The 21487-nt window shown below is 55.4% G+C and overlaps 1 protein-coding gene across 1 annotated transcript in view; it reads right to left on the reverse strand.

Annotated features, from left to right (window-relative positions):
* RPTOR (regulatory associated protein of MTOR complex 1) overlaps positions 1-21487 on the reverse strand; it is a 405759-nt gene that overhangs the window by 15566 nt on the left and 368706 nt on the right. The window contains exons 23-26 of the mRNA XM_037737259.1: positions 20886-21069; positions 19141-19251; positions 6122-6227; positions 1332-1446 (exon numbers count right to left, since the gene is read on the reverse strand). Coding sequence (XP_037593187.1) covers positions 1332-1446; positions 6122-6227; positions 19141-19251; positions 20886-21069 — 516 coding nt within the window. The remainder of the gene's footprint in view (positions 1-1331; positions 1447-6121; positions 6228-19140; positions 19252-20885; positions 21070-21487) is intronic.

Raw genomic sequence — 21487 nt, forward strand, 5'->3', positions numbered from 1 at the left:
GACCCAGGGCGACGGCGGCTGTAAAACCGCACCCCGCAGCCGTGCACGGGCCCGCACCTGCCGTCCCAGCCACTCGGGAGGCGGAGGCAGGGGAACTGTCGGAACCTGGGAGCTCACGACCAGCCCGGACAGCAAAGTGAGACCCTGTGTCCAAACACAGAGTAACGGTGCTGGCAAGGATGTGGGAAACGGGCGCCCACGTGCTCTCCCGTGGGAAGGGAAGAGGGTGCAGCCCTGTGAACACAGCCTGGCGGCTCCTCTGAAAATTAAACAGAGCATTGTCAGATGGTCCAGCAATTCTGCTCTGGGCACATCCCCAAAAAACTGAAAGCAGGAACTTGAACAGACACTTGTACACCAATGTTCACAGCAGTGCTATTCACAATAGCCAAAAGGTGGAAGCGACCCTGGTGTCCATGAACAGGTGAGCGGACAGACGTAGCATGGGCCATCCACATGGTGGAATACTACTCAGCCGTGAAAAGGAAATTCTGCCATGTACTATAGCTTGGGAGAAACTTGAAGACAGTACGCTGAGTCCAATAAGGCAGGCAAAAGGGGCCACACCCCCAGGGACTCCACTGGTATGAGGCTCCTAGCGGGGGCCACTTCAGAGAGAGGGCAAGTAGAACACTGGGTCGGGGGCACGTGGAGGAGCTGGGGCCTGATGGGACCACGCTTCGGTTTGTGTGATGAGAAGGTTCCGGAGACCAGTGTGGGTGCTGGTTCTGTAACAGTGTGAATGCGCTGAACGCCACTGGCTGCACACTTGACGGTTAAAATAGCAAATTGTATGCGATGTATGTTTGACCACAGTTTTTAAAAAGAGGAAAAACAAACAGAGGTACGAACCACAGGGATTTCATGAGCTATTAAAAAGAACCTCCCCCACGAGGCGGGCACTCTCTCCACTACGTAAGGGTGACACTGGCTGAGAACTAAACCCGCTTCTCTCGGGGCACCTGGTGTCACTTATGACTGCTTCTCTGTCACACACTTGCTTCTGCAGACAGGGCAGCAAGCCGGGGCCCCTGGGCGCGCCTCTATTACAAGTGTGATCGGGGAGCCCCTGCCACTCCCCTGTGACCTGCAGGCAGGACTCTGGACTGTCCTTCAGTGACAAGGACAGAGCCAGGCATGGCGTGCGTGTGTGTGTGGCTCCATCATCGAGGAGAAGGTGAGTTGGGTATTTCTTGGGAAATGGTGCTAAGGGCCCCGGGTGAGTGCCTTGATCTGCTTTTCAGGGAAGAGGAGCGGTGCTGGGGGGTGAATGGGGCGTCACTGGGGCTGTTAGTCAGCTGGAAGTAGGGCCCCACGAGCGCGGTGCATACCAGATGCTGTCCTTGTCGGCTACGGCGATGCACGGGGTGAAGGGGTGGAATTTCACCACGGAGGGAACGCCGGGGTTCCTGTTCAGAAATATCTGGTCGTCCAATCTCGTGATGCCTGTCAAAACAAACACACAAGCGTGGATCCAGGAGCCAGCGCCTGTTCCCCTTTTCCTACTTTTTAAAGACAGAGTCCTGCTCCATCGCCAGGGCAGGAGTACACTGATGTGATCACAGGTCACCGCAGCTTCCGCCTCCTGCTCCAGCGATCCTCGGGCCTCACCTCCCCACAGAGCCGGGGCTAGAGCGTGCGCCACCACACCTGGCTACTTTTTGGCTGTTGAGACAGGATCTTACTAGGTTGCGCAGCGTGGTCTCAAACTCCTGGGCTCCAGCGATCCTCCCGCCTTGGCCTCCCTAAGTGTTGGGATTACAAGCGTACACCCAGCCAGTAGCCAGTCTTTTGGTTTTTTTTTTTTTTTTTTTTCCTGTTTTTGAGATGGAGTTTCCCTCTTGTTGCCCAGGCTGGAGTGCAGTGGCGTGATCTCGGCTCACTCCAACCTCCGCCTCCCGGGTTCAAGCGATCCTCCTGCCTCGGCCTCCTGAGTAGCTCAGATTACAGGTGTCCGCCACCACGCACGGCTAATTTTTATTAGTAGAAACAGGGTTTGACCATGTTGGCTAGGCTGGCCTCAAACTCCTGACCTCAGGTGATCCACCCACCTCAGCCTCCCAAATTGCTGGGATTACAGGCGTGAGCCACCGTGCCCAACAAGCCAGTCTAAATTTATAATAAATATTCACGATGTATCTTATCATGCCATCAATACCTTGGGGACTTGGTTGGGGACTTGGAGAGCTACAAAGGAAGCAGAAGAAAAGCAGAGTGAAGGGAGGGGCCTGACCACCTGCCGAGGTGCAGGCACACCTGGGCCTTCGGCGGGGACGGTGGCCACTGAGTTCCTGGTGAGGGCCCGGGGTGCTGGCCGCACGGTCCATGCCCTTGCTCAGAAGCCCCAAAGCTCCCGATGCCGGGCCGGATTCGTGGAAGAGTTCGGCGAAGCTCGGCAGTGGTGCTTGTGTTCCTGTACATTTATCTGCGTTGGATTATATGAAGAAAGTGCCGAAGGTTTCAGAACGCAGCTCAATAGGGCTCTAATTCCTAACAGACTTGAGATGGAGACACAGGTGCGGCCGCCATAGTCCACATCGCAGCCAGAGTCGGGGTCTTTCAGTCTAGAAAGATCGCAACTATGAGCTTCCTTGATGGAGGGATCTACTACAGAACCACACGTTTAACAGAAGAGGGGAAGTGGACCTGATCACCAGGCCCCCAAATACCAGGAAGACTTACTAGGAAGTAAGTCCCTCCCTCATGACTTTGAAAGGCTTTGTTCTAGCAGGAACCATAAAAGGAAGCTAAAAACACAGAGGGGTCAAGATTCCAACACATCTTAGTGACTGAGCCGAGATTTGTTCAGAGCGGCTGGCCGTCTGTGGGTGCATAAGCTTGATCGTCTGTTGCCGCCTCCCGGCCTCGGCCGCAGTCACCTGCATGGCTCTGGGCAACCAGGGGGGCGTCTTGGAGACCCCAAGCCTTCCTCAGCTGGCGACACAGCTCCAGGTGGTGTGGAGTGAAGCCGCCTGGCTCTTACCAACCACGTCCTCCGCTGAACTGGTCTAGCCTGGAGGATCGTGGCGGGCCCCAAGTTTTCCTTTTGGGGAGTGGTGCGCTTGTGCTCTAGCAGGAAGTGAGACAGCCAAGTATAAAGGGGTCCGCAGAGCAACTCCACCAGTCTGCACACTGGGAGAACAGTGGGCGCCACAGAATTTCATGCCCTTTGCAGTGGGAGGAGCCCGGCCTCTCTGGATCCGGGGTAGAGCCTGGGACTCAATCTGCGAGGCGGGAAGCGCACCAGCAAGACTCTGGCTTTGCGGAGATGACGTTTCCCCTTTTTCCTTTTCACCCAGTCAACCCTGCCCTTCTCACCCTTCAACGTGTCTGGGAGCCTAAGTTTTCGTGGTCGTGGACAGGGACCCCATGTTTAGCTGAACTAAAGAGAAAGTCCTACAGCAGAAGGAGCCTGCCCTTGGGGCGCAAGGTCAAAGTGGTGAGACGTGGGCACTCCACTGCAGGCCGCCCTGAGCTGGGCTTACACACAGCCAAGGCCACGACCCACCCCCCTGTCCCAGCAGCTGACAGCCCCTCCGCCTGTGCCTGGCACTGTCCAGGTGGCATCGGGGCCACGGTGTCTGCGGGTTGAAACCTCGCTGGCACTTGGTGTGCTCAGCACCTTGGGTGAGCTACCGTTTCCAATACTGTCAGTCCCCAGCTCCTGTCCTTAAACAGCAAGCACCCAGACCACAGAAAGGAGGTGAATGCCACGTGTCATCAGCAGGGGCTGCACTGAGAGGCCAGCAGAAGGCTCCGGTGTGGCAGAACCCTGAGTTACTCTAGGGGCACCTTCACTCTCAGCTGCAGGGAGTGTTTGGAGGGCATCGATCAGGGAGTCCTGCAGAGAGCTTGGGCGTAATTCTAAGCACCGAAAGACAAAGGGAAACCCCGCCCAGCCCACACATTTTGTACGTGTGCAGAATCAGTGCGTGACAGCCACAGCCGTGGCTGTCGCCCAGGGGAAGGTGAAGAGCCGGGCCAGGGCCGGAAAGACCCAGGGCTTCCCAATCCCATCTCCTGGGCGACGCTGACTTTCTCTGGCTAACTCTCTTCCATCTACCGGCATCTACAGCTTCTCCTTTTTCTCAACGCTCACATCTTGCCCAGCACACCGTTGGCTGTCAAGTAAAAACAACGTGTGCCTGAATCTGAATTCTGTGCACAGCAGGCCCGGGAGGAGGGTGCGGCCTCATTCCTCGTGGCCCCCGGTGCCACGTCCACTGGCACCGCCCTCTGCGTCTTGAGGCCTCCTGTGCGGGCGTCTCCACTGGCTCAGCAGCCCCTCCCTGTGTGTCTGGACAACAGATCTCCTTTTTTCACAAAGAGAACTCCCATCTCTGCTTTACGAGGATTGTTTTAGTTTAGAAACCTTGGTTTTGTGTCTTGAACGCCAGCTCTGTCTCACGCCCCGCTCAATTCTGACCACAGCCTCCAGGCCAGGGCGTGACCTTGGGCGTCAGGGGCAGCTCATCTTCCGACGCTGTCCTGTGTGAGCCGGACTCAGCTCCCAAGCCTGTCTCAGGCAGCAGGCAGCCCCCGGGTGCTGGCCATCCCAGCCAGCGGGCCGGGGTCCTAGGGAGCCACCAACCTCCAGGAAAACAGCCTCCTGTCGCCGCCACCCGGAGACGCCCAGCCAGCAGGGTCGCATGTTCTCTGCTGGAGAAAGCTGCCCTGGCCGCAGGGTTCAGCTCAGCGGCGGAGGCTGAGGCAGCATGAAACATGGGATGCTTTAAACGCCCAACATGGGATGCTGTAAACCTGGTCAGCCGCCAGCTCTTCAGACGCGCAGAGGGCTACAAAGCACCGTGATGAGCTTCGGGACCACAGCCACCGTCTGCGTGAGTGCGAGATGAACCCCACGCCTTTACAGGGAGAGCTGGATGGGAACGCGCTGCAGAAATTTTGCTGGTCCCAGAAGTCAGCACTCTCCTCGGTGCTCAGCAGGGCAGAGGTGTGAGCCGGCCCAGGCATGCTTCCTGAGGACCAGCCCATGGCACCCTGCTGCCTGTGGGCGGGGCTTGCACAAAGCTGGCAGGGCCCTCGGCTTCAGCAGGAGGGACGGCATCTGTCTTACAGGTCATCAACCCCAGCTTTAGAAAGTAACCCATAATAATCCCCAGAATTTTACAGGACAGAGATGCAAGTTCAGAACAGGCAACACGCAGACTGGGGTCAGTGTTGTTGAATTCCGATGGGGCTGATTTGGTTGGGGGTGGCTTGAGGTCCCCCAGCCAGGGCTGGCTCAGTGGTGGGAGCCCGTGGTCACGGGGTGGGGGTGGAGTGCAGAGACACCACTGCTGCTCTGTGCCCTCAGTGCCCTCGGCAGGGGTGGGGGACGTGCAGGGCTGGGCCTGGACCCCAGTGCTGTACTGGATCCTGGGGAGAGGCCAGGGTCCCTGGTGTGGGGCTGCCTGACACCCTCATTGCTGTGTTGACTCTCAGGGCCTCCCCGCTGCCGAGATCTCCTCCAGAGCTCCCTCCGCACACGCCCCACTCCTGGGCTCCTCCCTGGCCCTCCACCCCGGGCGCAGCCAGGAGGGCAAACAACGAGGCAGACGAAGGGGGCGATTCGGCATCTGGTGGCAACTCGGGGAGGTTTGGGAAAATCGTGACTCAAGTGTGGTGTGACAGAGCTAGCCACTGTTCCAGGGACAAGGTGGAGACCACCTGAGGAAACCAGGGCCTGCCATTTCCACTTTCTGTTCCCAAGGAAGGACACGCCAACCGTGGAGCCTGCACAAAGACACCTGTCCACGTGGGGAGACGTGGACTCTGAGGCCTTCCCTTCCGGAAATGTCAACGAGCCACTTTCTGCTTCTATGAGTCCACCTGTGCTCATCGCCCCGAGGGCTGGGAGAGGCAGAGTGCTGGGAGAGCCCTCCTCCCCGTGGCGGCTGTGCACCCACCTGGCCCTGCCCCCCTCCCCACTCTGGGCTGCAGGACCTTGAGGAGGAGCCTGTCATCTCCACCAGCCTTAAACGTGCTTATCTGCGGGGGAGGCAGGGGGACAGTGGTGGTGGGAGAAGGTTGTGTGTGGGCCGCACGGGGCCTGCTCACGGGGCCCTCCCCCAGCCCCCAGCCCTGGAACGAGCCCCTGGCTGGCTGTGCGGCGCCTTACCCTTCTGGATGACTTGCTGGGCCTGCCTCCGGACGCGGCTGTTCCGCAGGAACCGCCACTCCCGCTCCTTGCGGATCTGACTCTCCAGGTCGTGCTCCTCTGGGATCTTCAACAACAGAAAACACCCAGTTATGCCCCTCGGTATCGGGGCGGGGGTGGGTTCCAGGACCTCTCGGATGCCAAAACCCGGGAGGCTCAGCCCTGAATGAAAGGGTGTGGCCCCGTGGGGGCAGCAGGGTCCTCCCCACACCTCGGACCCTCGCTAGCCTGCTCACCGCACCTGACACAGGGTAGAGGCTGTGAAATAGCTGCTATCCTGTATTTTTAAAATTTAGATTGCTTTTTGTGGTACTGTTATTTTAAATTTATTTTTCATCCAAAATTGGCTGAATCCGCGGAGGTGGCACCTGTGGACACGGAGGGCTGGCTGCAGTGAGTTTTGGGTAAAGGTGCCTCTTTCTCCAAGGCTGAATGGAGCCTGTGGGCTTCTGTGCCGGGCAGCGCGCCTGACGCACAGGCCGTTGGTGGGTCCTGAGTCTGCTACGAAACACATGCTGGCCCCTTCCCGGAGCTGGGACAGGTGCTCTCCTTTCCTGTGTTCACTAGGGTGGGGGCTCTGAGACCCTTTCTCAAGCAGCCTGTAGGTGAGGCTGACAGGTGTATGACAGGGAGCAGGGCCTTGGGAGACGCGTCCCCAGGGAGCGGGGGGCACCGAGGTCAGTGCTGAGCAGCAGGGCAGGGGCACCGAAGTGCTGCTTGGAACACTGAGGATGCAACCAGGAGGCAGGCGCGCTCAGGAGACACTGCCTGTATTCTCCCGCTGACGCCAAAGGGACACAGGCAGCTGGCTGGACGACGAGGGAGCTTACGAGGCAGAAGGAAGACGGCCTCTTGCGAGGCCAGGCCGGGCCCCGACAGGATGTGGGACCTTCCTGGGGAGCAGGGGGGTGCCGCTAGGCTCCCCACGGTGGAAGAGCTAGGAGGGTGCCGAGGGGCAAGCCTGGCTGAGGTCAAACTAACTCGTGAGAACTTCAGTGCCCTTTGCTAACGAGACGGCTTCAGAAAGACCAGGTTTATTTTCGCCTGAAACACGCAGACGCTGGACATGCTGCTGCCCTCTCTTCCCTGAGCAAAGGTCCTTGCTTCAGGACCTATGCGTGCGTGTGTGTGTGCGCGTGTGCGCGCATGTGTCTGTGTGTGTGCACGCACATGTGGGTTGGGTGTGCACATTCAGCGTCTAGAGAGGTCTACACTTGGCGAATACTAGCCAGGGTTTAATTGACTTTCTGCAGGAGGACGGCCACGTGTGCGGGTCACGCACGTGCATTTCCTTAAGCAGGTATGCCGGCCAGTCAGTCTGGCTGAGTCTGCTCCTTGCTAAGAAACTACGACTTGTGAAGACCCAAAATGTAAACGAAATGAAATAAACAAGATAAGAACCCCATTTCCTTTTGGATAAAAGCAACTTTTTTTCCTCGACAAAGGAAAAAGCTGCTTTCTCCGATAGAAGTGGACTGAAGGACCAGCACGCACGGCTGTGTTTGTCTCCACATGTAAATGCGGCTGGGGAGGAAGACGGTTTCCACACGCGGAGTTCTAGGAGGTCACTGTAGGTGGTTATTATGTGCAAATGTTTACAGAACGCTCTTTGTGGTTCGGGCTCCAGTGCTTTGTGTCAGCTCTGATCACAGAACAGACAGGCAGAGCCCGGAGCCGGCTTCTGACCCTGTGCCCGCGGCTGGCCGTGGCTCCGTTCCTGGCATTTTGCCACTCTGCTTCCTTCCTTTTCTTCTTAAAAGGCACAAAACCGCCCCCGACAACAACACACCGAAAATGACATCCAAACCCAGAAGCAAGAACGACCGAAGGTGTCAAGCGGCTCCCTCCGCAACTTTTTTGGTTTATAAACAACCCCACAATGGCAAATGGGATACATTGTGGGTTCTCAACAGCTGGTTTCACTTTACGGCAACCCTGAGCTTATTAGAAAAGAAATGACAAATGGCCAATAACGTGGAGCAGTCATAAGAAAAAACCCAAAGACTCAAAGCCGTGCAGGAACAGAGAGACTGCACTTTCATGAGACTCAGGTTTCTCTGGGAATAAATTAGAGGAAGAGTCCAAAAGACACTTTAGAGCAGGAAGGCAGAGGAACCCAGTGGGAATTCCAGGTCCTTGGCCTGAGCTCGGGCAAGGAATCCCGATGTGGAGGGGCAGACATGGGGCAGCTTCAGGGCGTCAGCTCCGTAGATGGCAAAGCCGACGGCCGCAAGGTGGAGAGGGAGCCCATGCCCGAACGGGGGGCACGAGGACGCCTGGAGACAGGAGCCGCGGGGTCTCAGGTGGACTGGCACCTGTCCTGTTGCTATGGCACTGCAAGGGCCCTCTCCCAGCCCAGGAACGTGGCCTCCAGGGGTAGGGGGCTGCCACTTCCCTAATCTGAGCCCAAGGGCAGAGCCCACAGCCTTCCCTTACAGCCCTTGCTGAGCGGAGAAGAGATTTTCTGAATGGGAACACGCTTCTCGAACCACCCCCAGCGTGTCTCGGGACAGCCAGCTATGACCACGTGGGTCACAGGACAAGCACGGGCAGGAGTGGAGCTGCAGCGTGAGGCAGGAGTGAGCCAGTGGATGGAGAGGCTGGGAGAAGGCAGAGATGCCATGGAAGACGCAGGCGCCCACGCCGGGAAGCCAGGATGTGACCGCCACTCAGGACGGAGGCGGCAACTGAGACCGCGTACAGATGGCTTCGCAGGGCGGCGGCTCTTCATCGGCTGTCACGTCCTCTCCACTGCGTTCTCTTCAGGCTGAATAAAAGCTTTCCAGTGAACAAGGGCCCTGGCCCAGCGCGGGCCGATCCTCCCTGTAAACAGAGCTCCCGGAGGCTGCGGTGTGGTGTCGGGTGCTGCTGATCCTGTTCTGATGAGGACCTTGACACCCCTGGCTCCTCACACCTCCTGGCTTCCACTCAGACAGAAACCAATTACGATTCTGAAGCCTCCCACAGACGCATCACTGAAAGCCAAAGAAAAACAACGCCCTTCATGTTGCAAAGAAAAACTTGGGGCTCAGGAACAAAGAAAGATGAGAGGGTCCCAAGAAGACTTTTGGGAAAGTAGCAGTTTAACGCAGTTTTAGGGTAAATCCTTATCTGGGGAGTCTGGCGGCCCTAGGGCTGAGTCTTATTTTCAATCCCTCTGAATTTAAAAAGGTACAGCAGATCAAATTCAAAACAGGAACACGACTATCAAGATTGAGGAAGACTTGGGGGAAGGCAAAGGAGAGGAACCCATGGGAAAAGATGGCCAACGCACCGAACGCTTACACTCTGATTTTGAGACGGAGTCTCACTCTGTCACCCAGGCTGGAGTGCAGTGGCACAAGCTCGGCTCACTGCAACTTCCGCCTCCCAGGTTTGTGATTCTCCTGCCTCAGCCTCCTGAGTAGCTGGGATTACAGGCACATGTCACCACGCCTGGCTAACTTTTTTATTTTAGTAGAGACACGGTTTCACCATGTTGGTCAGGTTGATCTTGAACTCCTGACCTCAAGTGATCCACCCGTCTCAGCCTCCCAAGTGCTAGGATTACAGGTCTGAGCCACCGTGCCCGGCCCTGTAGTTTTTAAATCTTGAGATGTCTTTGGTTTTGATATCAGAATAATGCTGCCTTCGCACACTGAGTTGGGAAAGTGTTCACTCCTCTTTAATTTTCTGTGAGAAGTTGAGCAGAACTGGTATTATTTCTTCCTTAAAGGTTTGGTACAGCTGCCACTGAAACTATTTTCGTCAGAAGTTTTCTGTGTTGAAAGTTTTTTAGTTAAAAACCCATTTTCTTGGCTAGATGCAGTGGCGTACAGCCACAGTCCCAGCACTTTGGGAGACTGAGGTAGAAGACTGCTTAAGCCCAGAAGTTTGAGACCACAGTGAGCAACACAGTGAGGCCCCATCTCTACGCACAATTTCAAAATTAGCTGGGTGTGGGGGTGCGCGCCTGTAGTCCCAGCTACTGGGGAGGCAGAGAGAGGTGGGAGGGTCGCTTGAGTCCAGGAGATTGAGGTTGCAATGAGCAACGATTGCACCACTGCACTCCACCTGGGCAGCAGAGTGAGACCCCATCTCAAACACCACAAAACAAAAAACTTCATTTCCTCCCTCCCTCCCTCCCTCCCGCCCTTCTTTCCTTTCTTCCCCCTCCACACCCCCGCACGCTCTCTCTCTGTCTCTCTCTCACACACACACACACACACACACACACACACACACACTCTCACTCTGTCAGGCAGGCTGGAGTGCAGTGGCTCAATCTCGGCTCACTGCAACCTCTGCCTCCCGGATTCAAGCGATTTTTCTGCCTCAGCCTCCTGAGTGGCTGGGACTACAGGCGCGCAGCACCACACCCGGCTCTTACTATTAATTATTTTTATATTGCCATACACATTTTAGTATCAGCTTGTCAGTTTTTGCAAAGGCTGCCAGGGATGGTGCTGAATCTGTGCAGCTGTTTGGGGAGATCTACCAGCTTAATGGGAAGTCTTCTGACCTATAAACGCGTCTTTAATATTGTTCAATAATGTTTCGGTACAAGTCTTACATTTCTTTTGCTCAGTTTATTCCTAAGCATTTTATTAATTCCGCCATTACTGCAGATGACACTGTTTTCCTGATTGCATTTTTAGGGTTTCCATTGCCGGTGTGGATGAGCTCACGTGCTGGGACACTGTCACGCTGGGTTTTAAGTTCTGATACTTTATGGAATTGGATTTCTAATGATTTTCAATGTTCAGGATCATGTCACCTGTGAACAGAGATAGCTTTATTCCTCTTTCCAATATAATATGTTTTATTTCTTTTGCTGGCCTAACTTCCTTGGAGCTAATTTCCAGTTCAGTGTTGAGGAGAAGCGGCAGGAGAGGACATGTTTGCCTTGTCACCTTTCCTTTGGGTTTGTGTGTACAGAATTCTAGATCGACAGTCTGTTTCTTTCAGCACTTTAAAGATATGACTGCACTATCTCCGGCTTACACAGTCTCCAGTGAGAAGTCTGTGGTGATTCTTGTCCTTGTTCCCCTGTAAGTAATGTGTCTTTTTGCTCCAGAGGTCTTCAAAGTTTTCCTGTATCTTTGGTTTGCAGTGGCTTACATACGATGTGAGCAGCTGTGTGTGTGTGTGTCCATGTGTGTGTCCCCGTGTCCGTATGTGTGTACGTGTCTGTGTCCCCGTGTGTCCGTGTGTGTCCATGTGTATGTATGTCAGTGTGTCCCCCGTGTCCATGTGTGTGTGTCTGTGCATGTCTGTGCGTGTGTGCGTGTCCGTATGTATGTGTGTCCGTGTGTGTGTGTCCGTGTGCGTGTCCATGTGTCCATCCGTGTGTCTGTGTGTGTGTCCGTGTGTGTCCGTGTGTGTCCGTGTGCGCGCACACCCTGCTCTGGGAGCTCTGCTGGTCCGTGGTGGGTGGTAGGCTGCTTCGTACCCCGACGCCGTCAGGTGAACTGTGTGTCCGTGTGTGTCCGTGTGCGCGCACACCCTGCTCTGGGAGCTCTGCTGGTCCGTGGTGGGTGGTAGGCTGCTTCGTACCCCGACGCCGTCAGGTGAACTGTGTGTCCGTGTGTGTCCGTGTGCGCGCACACCCTGCTCTGGGAGCTCTGCTGGTCCGTGGTGGGTGGTAGGCTGCTTCGTACCCCGACGCCGTCAGGTGAACTGTGTGTCCGTGTGTGTCCGTGTGCGCGCACACCCTGCTCTGGGAGCTCTGCTGGTCCGTGGTGGGTGGTAGGCTGCTTCGTACCCCGACGCCGTCAGGTGAACTGCAACCCTGTTCATTTTCCACCCTCCGTAATCTTCGTGCTTCATTCCGGGTACTTTCCATAGACCTGTCTAAATTCACAGATTATTTTTCTTGGCTATTTGAGGGCACAGATAGACTCTGGGGGCATTCACTTGACTCTTAGTCTGCACCTCTCTGCTGAAATTCCTTACCTGCTCACGTGTGTTGCCTGCCTTTGCCATTGCTCCTTAGGTCACATAAATCTTGGTTATTTCTCTGTTAGTTCCAACAGCTGGGTTGCCTTTGAGTCACTCTGTTGATGTTAGGTGTGTCTGTCTTATATTTTGTGGGACATCTCATAGCTTTCTTTTTTTCTTTTTAGTAGAGGTGGGGTCTTATTGTGTTGCCAGGCTGGTCGCGAACTCCTGGGCTCAAGTGATCCTCCTGTCTTGGCCTCCCAAAGTGCTGGGATTACAGGTGTGAGGCACCATGCCCAGCCTCTTCTAACTTTTGAATAAATTCCAGACTTCATGGGTAGAATAGCAAAGACAAAGACACACACACACACACACACACACACACACACACACACTAGAGGCATACCCATTTCCAGTCACATGTATACATACATAGGTATATGTGCCTGATATATGTATGTATGTGTGTGTGTGTGTGTGTGCGCGTGTGCGTGTGTGCGCACACACCCGCCTGGGAATGGGTATGCCTCTATTGCTAGACCGTTAGAGAGTTCAGTCAATCCAGCGAGGCACTGAAGATCGGAAGGGCTTGGATTTTACTGTTGCTATGGTGACAGTCAGCATACGGCCAACCTCAGATTCCTCTCGTGCTCAGGGCCGGGCCTAGTTTCTGGAAGGTTTTCACCAGGGTTCCCACCGCACCCTCCCTTGGCTTTTGTCTTTCCCAATGTGCCTGCATCTCAGGGGGCTTCTCTGTATGCCCCGGTGCCCGCCAGGGCTCGCTGCTATGCTGGCTGTCCGGAGCCCGCTGGCCTGCTGGAGGGTCTGCAGGGCTCTCTGCTGCTTGGCCCAGACTCTGACTGAGGCAGGGCCTGCGTCTCTGGGCTTTGGGGCGGAGCCTTCTCAGTGACTGTCCTGCTCCCTGCGGTGGGGCCCCCATGGCAGGTCCCTGCCCCGCTGGAGACAGAAGGTCTTCTTTTTCAGTACTTCTGTTGCAATGAATCTTTGCCTGTGCTCTGGGGACGACAGGGTTTGCTGCCTTTCCATCAGGAGCTGCGGATTCTGTTCTGTGGGGCCCCCGTGGGACCACACCTCTGAGGGGGCTCTTCTCGACTCCCACCTCAATCTTCTGGGCGAGGACCCCATGGACGTCCATGGGCCTGTGCAGCTGTGGTTCCCCAGGGTCCGAGACTCTCCGCTGGTCCACGATGAGCTTTGCACAGCCCACTGCCAATTTCAGGCGAGCGTTTCTCCCCGCTGGCCCCTTCTGCCCTGCGGCAGGGACCTGGCACTCTTGGCCTGGCTCTCCTTGGAGGCACGCTCCTCCCTCCCTGTTGGGCAGCTCCCTCCCCTGCAACTTCAGCTCTCTGATGGGTTCAGGGGAGTCAGAATTTTATAGCTTCTCTGCCCTTTTCTTATTTCCGAGGTGGGAATGGTGATCTTTCCAGCTGTCTACAGGCGGAGGTGGAGCCAGGCTGGGGCTTTTGCCAGAGCAATGCTTCCCACGTGCTTGAGCCCACGGGACCCTGCACACCGCCGCCAAGCAGAACCAGGGCGAAACTCTCTCTGAACGCACGGTTAGAATAACCACGTACTTAATTTAGACAACACTGGGTAATTGCAATGTTCTCTAAAACAAGCCTTTCTGACCTGGTCTGATAAACCCGCCCCCTGAATGTTTAACACTCAGCAGGAATTTACCACACAGGCGCTGGCACTACGGCCAAGCGTGGAGACAGGCATGTGGCGTGGCACCGCACCGCTCTGGTCCCGGCTGCGGGAGGAAGCTGTGAGCATCAGAGTCCTGCTGGCGGTGGCCACGTGGAAGCAAGGTCAGAGAACACTACGTCTCCCACTTCCACCCACAAATGCGTTCTTCACGCAGCCTCCATCCAAAACCAAAGACACATTCGGTTCTGGTATTCCTGGAGGGGAATCGACCTATCGTTTGCTTTCCTTCTGAACTTTCCAGGAAGGAACAGGAAGCACCCGTTTTAGAAGCTGCAGCTGGGGTGGGACCAGCTGGGCTCCTGAGGCGGGTGAAGCCCACAGCAGACTGATGGGCATGGATGATCTGCGGGTGAGACGGGGGGCCTTCTCCAGGTTTGTGTAAAGCGTGTCGCGTGCCATGCCATTCTCAAAGGAAAAACAAACAAACAAAGAAACAAAACCCAACAGAAGAAGTCATTTTTGCGGGAGAATCTGACAGGATGCTCACTGCGTGAGCGAGACACGAGGCGCGAAACCGCACGTGCAGTCATCCCAGCGGCGGGAGGGAACCCCTGCGCGGGGACTGTGGATCCAAGTCTCTCCCTCACTGTCTGAGGTCCTCGCGGTGCACGGAAACCCCAGCTTCACGGCCGCGCAGACATGATGACGGGCAGCGCGGCTCCCACATCCACCCTCGAGCCTGCTGACAGCAAAACAAGATCCGTGTTCTCTGCGGAGCGGCCAAGCGTGAATCCCAGCTGCGGCTTTAAGGGCTGTGCGCCAAGAAACTGGGCTCCCATGCGACGCCTCACGACAACGTGCCGACGCTCAAAGCTTTTTATGATTAAAAATGGTATTTTAGGCTGTTTTAAATTGTAAAACTAATAACTATTTTTTCTAAAAAATTCAAATAACCCAGCAGTATACGATGAACGAAAGAAGGGTCCCTTTGCCGGGCTCCAGTCCCGCCCTGTAGAAGTCGCTGCATGACTGTGTGACTGCCCAGGTCTCCTCCCGTGCTTGTTCCAGTCTGCAGAACCGCAGAGCTTGTGCGAGCTTTTTGTACAATTTATTTCATTTTTTAGATCAAGGACAGTCAACCAAGTCCTCACAGAAAGACACAACTGAAGAATTTTAATGGCTGTATAGTATTCCAGCGCCTGAATGCATCATTTTAAATTAAGTATCCTACTGTGTAATTTCTTTTCAACTTTTCACTATTACAGACCACGCTGTCATGAAGCCCTCTGGGCAGAGGCACCACATGGACGTGTGTGTTCGTGGCTTCAGAATGTGTGTCTCACAGCAGGAGCACTGGCTTTGCAGGACAGCCATTTCTAACACTGACAGTTACTGCCTCATGGCCCTAAGGAAAGGGAACAGTGTACCTGCCCAGCAGCATGTGAGGGCCCTAAGGAAAGGGAACAGTGTACCTGCCCAGCAGCATGTGAGGGCCCTAAGGAAAGGGAACAGTGTACCTGCCCAGCAGCATGTGAGAGCCCACACCTCCCACAGCCCTGGAAACCAGGCTCTGGGTAGAATCAACCTTTGAAACTTTCCAACTGAGAGAAGATAAAAGTCATATTACTTTTGTAATCAGAACACAATTCAATACATCTGTTTCTTTCTGAAGCATATGACAGACCATTTTGAATATTCTTTTGTGGTTTCTAATGCAGACATGAGCTCTGTGAACCAACACAGGGAGAAACGAGGTTGCTTCATGAATCAAGGTTGAGCCACACGCAGAGCCCGGTTCCTTCCAGTCACTTAGAGCTGTAAGAAATCCGAACTAATAAAAAAGTCAGCAGCAACTGTCCTCACCACGGTGTCTTCGGAGGCTCAACCTACTCATCATTACTTGCACATTAGTGTAAACTGGTTATTATTTGTGACCTGGTAACTATGTTAGTTTCTGATATGCCTTGAAGCAGCTTAGGGTTTGCAGTTCTGGTGTTCCTTCTGAGGTTCAATCCTAGCCTTAGAGCTGTTTTCAGTTTACATGTGAAGTGGGCTTCATACAAACCGCTCCCAGGGCAGCTTGTTACCCAGATGTCATTAGATGATTAATGAAACCACAAACACCTTTATGAATACCACCTAGAGAAGGAGGAAAGCGATGTTTTTTAAAACAGGATAAAACATGTCCTTCTTCCTCTGCTAAGTTCAGAGAAGGTCTGTGATGTCAAAGAAACCCTAAGACTGTAGCTGCCATTGGGAGCTACAGACGCCGCCGACCGCGGCAGGGCGCTCCTTTCCATCACGACACCCAGAGCCTGCCGTCTCAAGTGATGACTAAGTGAGCGTTTGTTTTCAAATACTTGGCAGGGGCAGAGGAAGACGGCGTTTACTCCTTCATCAACCATCTCCCGACTAACCTCGCGTCAGCCGGCAGCTGCCATATGGACACCCGGATTAACCTCTGCAGAGTCCACACTACAGGACCCGCTGGCAGGGCTAGACCACAAGGCTGACACCCTCCAGCTCCTCTGTGTGGGTGGGAACCCTCAGGTGTGCAAATGGAGGAGGATGAGGGCGGTGGGGGGGCTGCTAATCTGAAGAAGGAGAGGAGAGTTGGCTTGGGGCTTGCACTCACTGGAACAAATAGACACACAGACACACACATACACACAGCGACATACACAGACACATAGAAGCGCACGCAGACACACACACAGGGACATGCAGAAGCACACACACAGACACACACACAGGGACACAGAAACACACACAGACACACGGACACACAGAAGCACACAGACACAGGGACACACAGAAACACACACGCACATACAGGGACACACAGAAACACACACACAGACACACACAGGGACACACGGAAACACATAGGGACACACAGAAACACACACAGATACACACACAGGGACACACAGAAACACACGCACACAGACACACACAGGAACACACAAGAAACACACACATAGACACACAGAAGCACACACACACACGAGAGACACACACAGACACACATGCACCACTCAGACATACACAGACACACACGTGCACAGCGGCAAGCTCCACCAGCCAGGCTTTTTCTTTCTGTCCGGCGACAGGAAGGTACATGAAGTCTGTTTCTTCTGCGGCTCTACCCTAACCTTAACCGTGAATGCCACAACCACAACAGCAATCAGTTGGATTATCTACGCCATTCCTCTTCCTCACAGAATAGGTGACCGAGAATACGCATTTGTCAAGGACTTCAAGAAAAGCCTCTCATGAGCAGACCAAGAAATCAGCACAATTTACAGCCACTGCCATTCCAGCAACGAGGAAAACAGAAGATGTGGGTTTCTTAGTCACCTGACCTTGTCTGCCTTGAGCGCGAGACTGCATCAAGGAAACCAAGCTTGTTAATACTAGACTAAATTCCATTTAAACAGACTGTGCCGCAGTTCTAAAGGACAGCCTGGCACCCCCTGCGCAGTGTCCAGCCTCCTCCCAGCTCCGGCTCGCTTACAGCTTGGGTGGCTCCTGCTTACTGCCTCCAATTCCAGGATTCGCTTACTCTTTCCTTCCTAACCGGAAGCATCCTAGTGATGGGAAGAGGCCCTTCCCTCTGTCTGCAGGGGACGCCAGCCTTGTGCCACCCGCAGGTAAGTGGGAGGCCTGCTGACCTGGATCGAATCCACCGGCCTCAGTGATGTCCCGGGGCTTGTTTCTTTAATACCCTTCCCCCGACTCTAGAGGTGCTTCATTCTTAGTGTAGAAACTGCACAGGAGGCACAAAAGCAGCCCAGGTTCAGCGCCGCTGCGATGGCGGCATCTGCGAATCTCTAGTTAAGAGCGGGCTCTTCTGGTCTTCATCCTGTGCACAGTGTTCTGCGCATGGGAACTGCAGCTCTGACCGTTCCGCAGATCTGGGCTCTGGGCCTGCATTTTTTCCGACTAAAGAATGTCATCATGAGCACTTCCTCAGGACACTAGTTTTCATGTTTAACTTTTCTTTTTTTTTTTTTTTTTTTGAGACGGAGTTTCACTCTTGTTACCCAGGCTGGAGTGCAATGGCGCGATCTCGGCTCACCGCAACCTCCGCCTCCTGGGTTCAGGCAATTCTCCTGCCTCAGCCTCCTGAGTAGCTGGGATTACAGGCACGCGCCACCATGCCCAGCTAATTTTTTGTATTTTTAGTAGAGACGGGGTTTCACCACGTTGACCAGGATGGTCTCAATCTCTTGACCTCGTGATCCACCCACCTCGGCCTCCCAAAGTGCTGGGATTACAGGCTTGAGCCACCGCGCCCGGCTTATGTTTAACTTTTCAACAGCCCCAATAATATCTCAACAAATATTTCATAACTTTTTAACTATTCACCCTCTGTGGACATTTAAGTGAATCTCAATTTTCACTCTTATAAATAACACAGAAGTCATCTGTGTCTGGATTATTTTCTCTAGAGAGTATTTGAGCAGAGTCACGGCTGGGTCGAAGGGGGTGGCTACTGAAGGCGTCTGATGCTCACTGGCCAGATGCTGTCAGTGAGGCCGGGCACTGACACCCAGGCACATCCGAGAAGTGAGAAGCGAACTCCTCTCTTCTGCAGTAAAGGGGCTCAGTAGCTTTTTATAACCTGCCTGCCTAGGGGCTGCCTGATGATTCTGCGTTTTTATGAACAGAAATCGGTGTTCACTATGAGGACCGGAACACAGGAGTTGAGCTGTCCTGGGGGCCAAACACCATTCGCGGAGATTACTAAGATGTGAGCTTGATATACAATCAGGAATAAGCTGAGTTTCAGTTTTCAATTATATATGAGGGAAGAGGAAGGTTTTCTCGAACGCACTTTAGATTTATAGAAAATCTACACGAGTCCCCGCTGGACCTCGGTAGAGGGATGAACTCCAGGACGGTGTTGACAAAGCAGCTCCTACCCATCCCTCACAGAGGCACAGAGCCGCCGCCCTGCCCCAACCCGTGGGCACACAGCCACGGCATCCACAGCACACGCCGCTGCTTAGGGCTGTGTGAGGGTTGAGCCTCAGAGACAGTCTTGTGGTGTTAACCCCAAATGCTGGGGTCGGATACAGGAGGCTTGGTTAATAGTCCCCAAACCTCTGAGCCACCCAAGTGTGGCCTGGGGACGGGCCTCTCGCGATCCTCACCATTCGGGAGTGGAAGGCCTGCCGTGACCTTGTAACGGCGAAGTGACACCTGTCATAGCGGCAAGCTCCGACCAGGCAGGCTTTTTCTTTTTGTCCGGCGACAGGAAGGTACATGAAGTCTGTTACCCACGACCACAACACGATGCTCCCACAGCCCTGAGCCTTGAGTAACGAGGTGGGAGGGACACACGTTGGCCGGGACTCGGCTTTGAACCCTATGCCCGTACGCACCTTCATGACAGGCTGGGCGAAATAGCGGGCGCTCCAGTCGCAGAAGCCTGTCTGCACTGCGGCGGAGACGAAGCTTTTGTGTCCAGCAGCATCATCTGCGTCATCTGCAGTCTTCGGGGTTTGTTGAGTAGGAGGGTTGGAAGGAAAAAGAAACACCAGTCAGTCACGCCACTCCTGAGCTCGAAAGAGCTCCCGCAGGGGACAGAGGCATTGCCGGGAGCACTGGGCGGCCCCTAAGGCCGGCGCTTCTGCGCTCTGCTCACTTTCCGTATCCTGGTGACCGAGAACCCCTGAGCGTCTGGTTGGGGACTGAGGGTCCCAGGCTGTAAAGTGAGCTGTGTCTGCCCACCACCCCCAGGGCCGACCCAGCACAGCTCCCAAGCCGATGCTGGCTGCTTAGACAGTGCCATGGGGATCTGTGTGCACCAGTTCATCAACCCAAAAAGCCTCTGCCGCTTGGTCTCACGAAGGCTCCCGCAACAGCCCTACGACACCAGGCTGAGCGGGGACTCCCGTGTGAAGCAGCCTCGGTGGAGTGCAGCTGTGCAGGCCGGCGAGGGCTCCCTGCCACCGGAGAAAGAGGACATGGAGCTACTGGGTGTTTCCTGCCATGGGACCTGCAGCAGCCAGGCCTGTCAGAGTCGTGTGTGTTCATGCAGTGAGGCCGAGCACCAGGGGTCTCCCGTGCTGTGCCATGAGCATGGGGTGGGCCTGCTGGCGTCTCTCATGTCGTGTCTTGGCCCAGGGAGCTCCCCATCATCTCAGGGCAGGCGCAGTGAGAGGCACATCCCCCACCCCCAGGCAGCTGCTCTGGCTCCACAGTGAGAGCTGTGGCCAGGGCGGGGGCAGGTGGGGGAGCTGCATGTGCCGGTGACGCTGCTCCCCAGGACCGCGGCGGCCTCCTGCCCCCATCAGGGCCTGGCCCGGAGGCTGACCCTGCACGTGCGGCTCAGCGGTGGTTCTCGTTCCTCTGCTGCTGAGGCATGGAAAGTCCAGGTGGGCCAGGGCTGAGTGGCACCCCTGGGGACCTGCCCACTCCTGCCGTGATGGCCCTTCTACCCTAACACGGCCATGCAGACCCCAAGTCACCTGCAAGGCGGCTGCCAACTTCTTTTAAAATCACTGGGTCATCACGCGAGCCCCAGACCCCACTCCACTGCTGAGCTCTCAGGTTGTTGTACACAGAGCTGCTGGGGTGCGGGTGCGCCCTGAGCCATCTTCCCGAGCCCCGGTGCCCTAAACTGACAAAGCAGCAACACCTGGGCGAGACAGCCGAGGTCTCCAGGCTACCCCCTGCCTCACGCCGCTCTCACAACCCCAGCAAATCTAAGCACATGTTCCTCTTTCCAGAAGTTTCTTTTTCAACTTTAAAGGCAAAGAGAGTGTACCTATTTATGCAGCAGCGTACCTGGATGTTCACAGAATACACGCTCTGTGGCGCAGCTGCCCCCGAGGGGACGCAGAGTGCTGTGTATCCAGGAAGGGGAGCGCCAGGGAACTCCAGGCCCCGTTTTGTTACACGGGAGCTCCAGGTACGGTGAACCCAGAACCAGGGTTGGAGAACCGGGACACACCCGGCAACATTCCTGCAGAGCGCAGGCAGAGGGGAGTGCCAGCGAGGGCCAGTGCCCGGATCTGAAAAGGCAGAGAGCGGCCCACAGACCTGCCCTGTCCCGCGTGGCGTGAGCAGTCATCTGAGAAGCAATGCTCAGTGTCCAGATCACGAGGCAGCCGGGGTTCCGTACCTGGTCTGGGCCCTTGTCGAACATCTTCCGCGTCCGGGGGAACTGGTGGGAGTGAGGGGTGTACTGTGCCCCCCCGGGGGCTGTGGTGCCCGGCCGGCCAGGAGGCAGGTCTCGGCTGACTGGCTGCTTGGCCACGTCACTGGTCAGGCTGGAGCTGCTGGTGCTGGACGCCGGAGGGGAGCCCCTGGCATTGGGGGAGAAACACACACTGCATTCTCTGCAGAGTCTGGAGCTTTGAGAGGCAACGTGGAACAAATTCCTGTGCCACCCACGCCCTCCCAGGTGCCGCCAGGGCCCAGGCCACCCTCTGCCACGTGGCATGCCATCGTGACCCCCAAACCCCAGCTGCTGGTGCCAAGTCCATACTGCTCAGCTGCCTGCCTGGCAGGGGGCAGGGTCGTCCCTCACTGAAGTCCAGTGCCCAGGAGGACGCACGGGCAGGACAAACCAAGATCAGAGCTGGGTGGGTCGGGACTCGTGAGGTCACAAACAATAGTGCCATGCCCTGAGGTGCGAACACCTGTTGGTCACCCACTCAGAGAACTGGATCCCCTCTTAGGAACTCTAATCCGGAGATCTAGACCCTCTTACGGACTCTGAAC

Source organism: Cebus imitator, unplaced genomic scaffold (genome assembly GCF_001604975.1).
Source record: "Cebus imitator isolate Cc_AM_T3 unplaced genomic scaffold, Cebus_imitator-1.0 Scaffold36, whole genome shotgun sequence".
Classification (NCBI taxonomy): domain Eukaryota; kingdom Metazoa; phylum Chordata; class Mammalia; order Primates; family Cebidae; genus Cebus; species Cebus imitator.